Raw genomic sequence first — 10,105 nt, forward strand, 5'->3', positions numbered from 1 at the left:
GATCTCTTCAGTCAAACCCTGAGCGTGTACCCTGGCCCTTGCTAACCTTGAGGAACAGGTTGAGAGCTGCATATCTACTATATATAAAATAGATAAACAGATTTCTTCTGTATAGCACAGGGAACTATATTCAATATCTTGTAGTAACCTATAATGGAAAAATAGTAAAATGAAAAAAAATACATAAAGGTAAAAAAACTTACCAGAAAAAAAAGAGTATTTTAATGTAGCCAGTTGCATCTGGCTACTTCTGAGCACCTGGAGTACCTCAGGCCAGTATGGTGAGGTGACCCTTGTTGCAAGGTGGATTTCCACAGGCCTCCTGGACTCTCATGTCTGGTGATGGGAATAGAAGAAAAAGCTTCCAGTTCTTCACTGTGCTTTATTTATTAAAAACTCAGGCAGACTTGACCCCATACATCATGGTGTGCTGCGTTAAATGGTAGGTAATAGGTAAGGAGGTGAGTTTTTCTCATGAGAAATTGATGTGCTTAAAATGACATTTGTTTCATTTTTGTAGCATTTCTGTCATTTCTCCAAGGTGCTCTAGACCCTGCCATTAGAGAGCAATGACATTTCAAGTGACAGTAAAGATGCATAAATAATTTGCACGTGTTCATTTTGCTATTAAATTTATGAGTAAGTTTCTGATGACCAAGACATTAATCTAAATGTTTGAAGATGACAGAATCATACATGACCTTCCTGTAAATTGAGTATAAATCCCCTGTGCTGTCAGAATCACACATCTTACTTAAATCACAATTGGGATGTTTTAGGACTCAGTGACCTTTGAGGATGTGGCTGTGAACTTCTCCCTGGAGGAGTGGGCTTTACTGGATCTTTCGCAGAAGAAGCTTTACAGAGATGTGATGCAGGAAACCTTCAGGAACCTGGCCTCAGTAGGTAAGGATGACAACATTCCTTCACTTCTTCAATTAGGGAACAAGTATTTCTTGCCCATCAACATTGTTCTATGATGTGGAATGTAGGAAAGGAGTCCCACAGTCCTCCCTTATCCATGGGGGATACGTTCCCAAACCACCAGTGGATGCTTGAAACTGCAGATAGTACTGATTTTTCCTGTACCCACATAGCTACAATAAAATTTAATTTAGAAATTAGGTGCACAGTCAGAGATTAATAACAACTGAGAATAGAACAATTATAATACACATGCACTTAACTTGTACAATGTAACTTTTGCAGTTTGAGATGAGACAGCAAACTAAGATCAGTTTCTTTTTTTTCACCATTTCACAGAAGATTCATTGTTTACTGTAGATCTTAGCAACGTCAGCATATGAATTTTTTTTTTCTTCCCTTAAGCTGAGAACTTTGATCTTTTCACTTAAAGGAAGCATTTTTACAGATTCTCTTTGGTGTTTCTTAGTTGCCAGCATCACTGTTCTTGCACTTTGGGGCCATCATTAAATAAAACGAGGATTACCTGAACACAAGCACTGCGATACCACCATGGTGATCTGATTATCAAGATGACTGCTAAGTGACTAATAGGCAGGTGGCATATACAGCACGGATACATTGGATGAAGGGATGATTCATATGCTGGGCAAGACATCACAGGATTTCATCAAGCTACTGAGAAGGGCACACAGTTTAAAACTATGAATTGTTCATTTCTGGAATTTTCCATGTAGTATTTCAGACTCCAGCTGAGCACAAGTAACTGAAACCATAGAAAATGAAACTGGATAAAGGGGGGCTGTTGTACGTTGTTAAATAAACTATGCGTGGTCACACCTCATCATAGACCTAGAATCGAATCATTTTTCTATAATTTCTAATACTTTGCATTATTTTTCTGGGCTTGTATTTTAGGAGAAAAATTGGACAATCATAACATAGAAGATTGGAACAAAACCCAGGGGAGAAAACTAAGGTGAGTCACACTCACAGGAGACAGCAGTGTCCCACACGAGAATCCTAGATGTCATAAATTTTTAAAAACCAGCAAATAAAACAAATCTAACCCCAGCTTCAAATTTATTTATCCTTAAATTCCTTTCACCAAAAACATTTACTTAAATGTGACATAGATGTTCAGTGTTTACAACTTTATTCACTTTTGGAAACAATATTGAGAAACCCCATATGTTAACACTGTTTTCATTATAGCTACGGGTCAAATTTTCTTAAGAGCTTTCAGTTTATTCACCCTCAAATAATTCAAAAAGGGCAGAAAACCTTCACTTTTGCTGTAAAATATAAAAATGTATTATACTATAATATTCTAGTAATGTGAAATTGTTTGAGAAATCGTTAACAATTTCTCATTTTTTACAGAAGTCATATGGTAGAAAAACTCTCTGAAAGCAAAGAAGGTGGTCAACACGGAGAAACCGCCAGCCAGATCCCAAATCTTAATCTGAACAAGAAAACTCCTGAAGTAAAACCATGTGAATGTAACGTGTGTGGGAAAGTCTTCACGCGTCCTTCATTCCTTAATAGGCACGTCAGATCTCACACTGGACACAAACCGTATGAGTATCACGAATATGATGAGAAGCCATATAAATGTAAGGAGTGTGGGAAAGCCTTCAGTCACCACAAATCTGTTCACAGACATGAAAGGACTCACACTGGAGAGAAACCGTATGAGTGTAAGGAATGTGGGAAAGCCTTCACGTGGCTCACAACCTTTCGAAGACACATGATAATGCACACTGGAGATGGACCCTATAAGTGTAAGGAATGTGGGAAAGCCTTTAGTTGTTCCACTTCGTTTCGAGCACATGAAAGAACTCACACTGGGGAGAAACCGTATGTGTGTAAACAGTGTGGCAAATCCCTCAGGTCTCCTCTAGGTTTGCGAATACACGAAAGAAATCACACTGGAGAAAAGCCCTATGAATGTAAGCAGTGCGGTAAAGCCCTCAGTTGCCCCAGTTCCTTTCGAAGACACGAAAGGACTCATAGTGCAGAGAAACAATATGAATGTAAACAGTGTGAGAAAACCTTCAGTTCTCCTCTAGGTTTGCGAATACATGAAAGAATTCACACTGGAGAGAAACCGTACGAATGTAAGGAATGTGGGAAAGCCTTCGTTTCTCATTCAAGCATTCGAACACACATGATAACTCACACTGGAGATGGGCCTTATAAATGCAAGGAATGTGGGAAAGCATTCATCTGTCCCAGTTCATTTCGATCACATGAAAGGACTCACACTGGAGAGAAGCCATACGAATGTAAGCAATGTGGTAAAACTTTCAGTTGGCCCAGTTCCTTTCGAATACATGAAAGAACTCATACTGGAGAGAAGCCCTATGAATGTACAGAATGTGGGAAGACATTCATTTATCGCACAACCTTTCAAGGACACATGCGAAAGCACACTGGAGAGAAACCCTATAAATGTAAAGAATGTGGGAAAGCTTTCATTTCTCCCTCAAGTGTTCGCACACACATGATAATGCACACTGGAGATGGACCTTATAAGTGTAAAGAGTGTGGGAAAGCCTTCAACTTCCCCAGTTCATTTCGGATACATGAAAGGACCCACACCGGAGAGAAGCCCTATGCGTGTAAACAGTGTGGTCGGGCCTTTAGCTGTTACACATCCTTTCGAACACATGAAAAAACTCACACTGGAGAGAAACCCTATGAGTGTAAGGAATGCGGGAAAGCCTTCATTTATCGCACTACCTTTCGAGGACACGTGAGAATGCACACTGGCGAGAAACCATACAAATGTAAAGTATGTGGGAAAGCCTTCAGTCGTCCCAATTCCTTTCGAAGGCATGTACGGTCTCATACTGAATAGAAACCTCTTGAATATAAGCAGTGTGGGGAGAACAGTTGGCCTTCATTTTCACAAGTGGAAACTCCCACTGGAAAGAAATCTTATAAATATAAGAAATACGAGAACACTGTATAATGTTCTAGAAAACAATGACGTGAAAGAATAATTGTAAAAGTTATAAACCTATTGTCTGTTGTCAACATAAAAGAATAATTTTGAGTTATATTGTCTCATTATGAGTGCCTCATTCTTAAAGCAGATCTGTCAACTGTGGGTATTTACTGCTTACTTTCAAAAATGAACCTTGAGGTGAGAGAATTCTGTAAGCGCTCTAGGCAACACTATGTAAGATTACAGGTATTGTTTTGTTCTTAAATCAGTTAACTTTTTTTTTTTCCTGTTTAGGAGCTTGTTTGATCCAGGGTTGAATTGACATGTATTTCTAATATGCAAGTTGTTTAATTTTTACATTTTGATTGTCCTGTAAGTGTAGGGCTATTGACACATGACGTTTTGGTATCTGTGGGGGTTTCCTGTTGGCCTCCTGTAGTGCTGGGTACTGGCTACCCCTCAACCGTTGTAGCTTCCATCTTTCTTATGAAAAAACCTACCATTGGCCAGAAGAGCCTCATTCTGTTTTCCTTGCTAGTAAAAGATGGCATAAAGTTGTAAATATGCAAAGTTTGTCATAGAGTATAGTCTTATGTGAATTATTTCCATCTTTTGCCCTTTGCTCTTTGTCATTTCTTCTGGCTGGGATTTGAATGAGACTTTGCATTAAGACAGACCTGTCACTGGACAATAAAATGTAGAAGATGGAGATGGCTCTCCTAAATTGTTTTGTCACCTGAGTAGTGTGACATTTTCTAGAGTCTGTTTCCTTTATGGTTGCATGTGAGAATTCACCTGTAGCCTCACTCACATGAGAGCTGCAATGCAGAAGTACGAGTGGCATTAGGCAGGTTTCGGAGCTACCATGCAGGGTGACAGGCAGGCGTAGGAGTTTAGAGGATACTTGCTTCCAGCCTGTTTTCCTGATTCCTTGCCCTGCCAATCAAGAGCATCCTTGAAACCACAATCAACTGGTTGACATCCCATTTTCTCAGAGGTGTAGGTTTCCACACATATCTTCACAAGCTCCACATCAAAGATACATCATGTTTTAGATTTTCCTGCAGGCTTACATTGAACACCAGGCAACTAATTCAAACTTTCATAGTTTGGAGTATCTCTGATGCTTGGACTGCCATCTTCTCTAGATCGTATTCATGTAAGGTCTCATTTGTGTGGTAAACACCTCATTCTGGTAATGCTAGTAGTGACCACGTGTCCCGATTCCACTAGGACAGGTACAGTTGAACAGTCCAAACAGTTGGAGTTTGTTCCTCTACTGCACCGTGCGGTGACTGCCCTGACCCAGTCCTTCCACGTGGGAATTGGCACCTTCCTCACATCAGGCCAGTAGTGGATGTTTCCCATTGCTCACAGCTGCACAGAATTCCTCAGTACATTTTCAGTTATGTTTATGATGAAAAATTGTATTTTTGTTGAGTAAAATCCGTGGTGGTTGCAGAAAATCTTCATTAACTGTTTCCATACAGTCTGCATACTAACAAATACTGTTTTTAATTTCCTGAGCACATGTAGTAAAATGTCCTGCTGTAACTGTGGATTTTTCAGATCAGCTTTGTAATTTGGTCAAGTTAATCGTTATACATTCTCACCCAATATTAACTTTGTATATACATGACTAGGTATTTTTTTCTCAGATAAATTTTATTTTTTTATTCCTTTATAGTTAACAGTTTTTGTCTTGAAACGAATTTCTCGTTTGTTTTGTCAGTGTCATGTTGCCAGAACCCACCAGGATCACACCAGCAGCCAGTGAGAGTGGTGCCATGCAAGGCAGTACTAAGAATGCCCGCAAACCCTAAATGACTGGATTTATCAGCAAGAGGCTGCTCAAAAGGACTTGCATGATTTGGGCTTTTGCTGGATGAGCTGATTGCTATTCAGGGAAGCAAAATGTACTGATGCTGTGAGAAGGTGAAGTTAATTCTATCATAGGTAATCATAATTGTTTTCTGAAAGACAAAATGCAGTGGAGGCTAAATCTGATTCATAAGAAGCTTCAGTCTGTGAATATTAAGAGATGAGGAATCTTGGTCATTTTTATGATTTGGAATGATCTCTTTTACCATTTTTAGAGATTATGGTTTCAAAACACCCTTATTTTTGTCTTGATCCATTATGATCACTGAATAGCTTTGTCTGATGATAGAAGTGTTTGATGTTTTCCTCTTCAGCATGATAAAAAAAAAAACAACCCAAGGCCAGCACCCAGTGCCCTGGGATAGCTTTTGCCTTTCCTACTCATTATCTAAACACTGATCTATTTCCTGTGGCGTACTGGATGGACGCTGCTTACACAGAGTGTTGCACGGAAAATATACAATTCACTTCTTATTAACATACATGGTACCTTTAATATCTCCTTTATGACTCAGCTGAGGGCTATAAGTTTAGGTAAATTGTGAGAGAACACTTAACGTAGCAGGAGAGAAAAATAGGACCACTGTTCTAATTAAGCATTTCTTGCTCAGTGACTGTACTCTTGATGCCATTTCAATGTGCCAGGCACCGTAGATTCGGCACACACCCAACAAATAAGGCACTCTAGGATTTGGACACAGAGGCATGAAACAAAAAAGTTGCTGCAGTCCTGGTGCTCATATTGTTGTGGGAAGAGAGAGATGGGTTAACACATGTTAAAGCTTTGGTTTATAAGATGGAAATTAGAGCTTTGAGGGAAAGTAAATAGTGACATGGGAGAGAAAGGGCTGGGAGTGTGTGTATATCTTCCATGAGGGTAGGAGCCTCAGGGAGTGATGTCATTACTGATCCCTTAAATTTCCACTGCCTTGACACCGTTACAGGAACTGCGTGGGTGTGGAAGTAAACAGAGGACAGCAATGTAGGCGCTCCTGCTTTCCCTGAGTCACAGTGTAGATTCCCAACAAAGGTAAAGACACAGACACGTATCGTGCATCTTCAGTTTTGCAGTTCTCTATGTGCAATATGTGATCATGAGTTTAGATGTGGGGTTTTGGGAATTCAGACTTCCCAGTGATTTGGATCATGGATATTTGTGGCATCTTTCTATGTTTAACCTGACTTAAAAGGATTTTCATTTTCCTTTAATTATTTCAACTTTTACAGTATTTGGCATTTTCATTTTGCTTGTATACTGACTGACACGATATAAACTCCACTGAGCCCTGGCGTTCCCTCCAGTTTGAGAAGAGGCTGTGTTCCCCTGCACTGTTGTAGTCCATCCTGAGTTTATGAGTACAGTGATATTTATGCAGGTCTCCCGTGATTTCCTGGTGGAAACACTAAAGAGCTAGATGTGTAGAAGGCAATTATCCAAGGAATAATTGAGGTAAGTGTCAGAGAGTGACTATCATTTTGAGTAATATCCTAATTTAATGTAAAAGGAGATATGGGGACATTTTAATGCCTTTCTCTAAGAGGAGTAATTGGAAGCTTTTTTTTCATGACACACAAAGCCACAGCCCACCTTATTGTTCACAGGTATCATTTCCATATGCTGAGTGGACTTCCAGCACATATTCCGGCCCAGGAGGATACAAAAGTATCTGAGTTTTATTAAAGAGCAAGAGAAAGCCAAATGCTGTCCATTTTTAGTGCTAACTTGCATTTTCTTAGCGCTGTCAGCATTGTCATTTCATAATGATTAGTCTCTCCATGGATGCCCCTGCCGATCATTCCTTCCACCTTACAAACGAGAAGGTGAGCCGCGGTAGAACAGGGTGCTACCCAGACTCAGAGCTCACAGTAAAGGAATCTTTCAGATTCGAAGGCCTAATGTATGCCACCTACTTAACTGAGCACTGTCAAAATTTTAAATGCAGAAGATCACTGCAAGAAATGAGGCACTTTGAAACAAAATCATGGCATCAAATTTCATAAGTGACTCAAACGGCAATAAGTTCTATTTACAGTGCATTCTGGAAAGGCATGCGTAGCGACCTAGAACAGCTCGGCCGGTGGTGAAGGCGTTGGCAGAAAAGGGCATCACAGGAGTGTTCTCTTGAGGTGATGGACTGTTGCCATCTTTTGGTGGTTAGAATAGTATGAATAGATACTCAAACTAATTAATAGAAAACAAACAACAAAAATGCTTTCGCGTCACTAAGAGAATGGTGACCTCTGCCAAACCTTGATTTTACACGTGCAGTGGTTACTTCCACCGCCCCGTGGCGCTGTTTAGGAGGAACTTCAGGACCAGGAAGAAGGACTCAGTCCTCACCAAGCCTTTCTTGAAATTCTGTCTTAATTTGGGAAATGCCCTCTAGGGCTGCACCTGCCCTCACCTCACAGCAGGAGTGGGGAGAGACGGCTCCCAGGTCTGTCTTTTGAGTTTAAGTTAGGCTGCTGGGTCAGATCTCTGGAAGTAACATGGTTCTGAAACATAAAGGTGTATCCCCCAGTCTCTCCAAGGGGGTCTGCCTGGGAACACCTGATTCATGAGCATCGGCATCCTGTCTTTTCCAGGGTCACCTGGAAGCCATTTCCAGCTCTGCGTTTCCTCTGCATTGCCTGCCTCCTGGCAAACATCTTTAGCAATCCACACCTGTGCCCCTCTGGAAAAGTCCTCTGTGGCAACACCAGGGGGCCATGAGCTGAGAGGGTGAAGAAGCAGTGGTCGAACCCATGCCATGGGTACGCGGCCCTCAGCTGCAGCAATCCCAGCTGCCCCATACTCCTCCCTACTTGCTTACTTACAAAATACTTAAAAATCTACCAACTTCGGGGAAACAGAAAGATCTAGACTCTGACTAGTAACAGGCACTCCGTTAGTGTCACCCTCCCCACACGCCTACACCACAGGGGCTCTAGCAGCTGCCTCCTGCCTTCAGTCTCTAAACCACTCATGATGGCCATTTATAAACCAGGGCATTCTGGTGCAAGAACCTTTCTCAGCCTGGTGCCAAACACAATGAGAGCAGCCACTGCTGGCAACAGACACAGTCTTTCTGGAAACCGAGGTTCTCACAGACCCTGGGCTGAGCCAGTGTAGCCTTGGCTCCTCCTTTCCATTTTGCCTTGGATCATGACGTCCAGATCCTTCAGGCTTTTTTTTCTTTCATCACAGAGGCCCCCTTATTGAAAAGATAATAGTACCTACAGAATAGAGCCAAAAATGGGATCTCTGGCTTATCCCAGCTACAGGGGAAGTGTGTTCCTCTGCCTTCTGAGTAATACAATTGTTCTGGAGGAGGTCACCCTTTTCTAGACTCGCTGTCCTTTTGGGGGAGTCCCTTGGGATCACACGAAGGAAGAGTCAATATACTTTATAGACCATGTGCTGCTGCCACCACAGCTGATGGGAGTCTGTTGGAGAGATGCCAAGTTCTGTCCCCAGATCAAACAGGACATCCCTGTCGCTGATCAAAGGCTGCACCCAAGCATCAGCTCTGTCAGTCAAATTCCAGCGAGCGTGCCAGCACTACAGGATGCCCTGGCCAAGAGTCAGAGTCACCTGTGGACCTTCCCGGGTCTCCTGGCCATTGCCAGTGACCTTGCTGTCCAGTCCCACCAACAGAGACAAGAACTCTTTATTTAGCACCTTAGCCCTCCCTTTGGAATAAGGAGCTCTGCGGATATCTTGCCTCACAATTACCCAGTCAAGTTCAGCACACGTGAAACCTCAAAGTGCAGAGGCATATGTCAGTATGCTCAAGGTGATTAATAAACTCATTTCTGAGCCAACGCAGACCTGATGGTAATAACCTTGGCCCTGTCAGCCCATGAAATATGAAACCCTTGAGAGACCTCTACCCTAAAACTCTAGGCAGAATGCAGGGGACCCCGCTCCTCTGCCATGGCTAACTTAGTGACCGACTAGTTTACCTGGTAAAGGAAAAAGTGCCACCGGCGGTACAACCGATGGACAGAATTCCCAGGCTGAGTAAGGGGCCCCTGCAGCTGATGGAAAACAGTCCTACAGGGTCCCTTGGCCCCTCGGCAGGGCTACTTGCTATGCTCTGACCAGGGTGTATACAAACATAGACTTGTTACTCACTTGTATTAGACACGCCGCTTATGGAGCCAAAACCCGAGGGCTCACCAAGGCACTGATGTGACCTATACTCAACTTCTCAAAAACCCCTCGACACTGGGCTCTAGAAAAAAAGGATCCAGTGGGACTTCTACCCCTTATGACCCCCGGCTATACCCTTCATGGAGGCCAACTCTGGCTTCCTTAGACAAACTGTGCTAACTTCTAAATGAGTCTTCCTGCTGTTTGAGGCA

The 10,105-nt window shown here is 42.2% G+C and overlaps 1 protein-coding gene across 1 annotated transcript; it reads left to right on the plus strand.

The window, feature by feature from the left end:
• The first annotated feature begins 770 nt into the window (after nt 1-770).
• Nucleotides 771-3,989, plus strand: LOC102543724 (uncharacterized). The gene is given in 3 exon segments (XM_015241074.3): nt 771-906; nt 1,843-1,903; nt 2,308-3,989. Coding segments are annotated over 3 exon segments (1,677 nt in total). The 3' UTR covers nt 3,788-3,989.
• Nucleotides 3,990-10,105: the final 6,116 nt, after the last annotated feature.

This window comes from Vicugna pacos, chromosome 22, assembly GCF_048564905.1.
Source record: "Vicugna pacos chromosome 22, VicPac4, whole genome shotgun sequence".
Taxonomy (NCBI): domain Eukaryota; kingdom Metazoa; phylum Chordata; class Mammalia; order Artiodactyla; family Camelidae; genus Vicugna; species Vicugna pacos.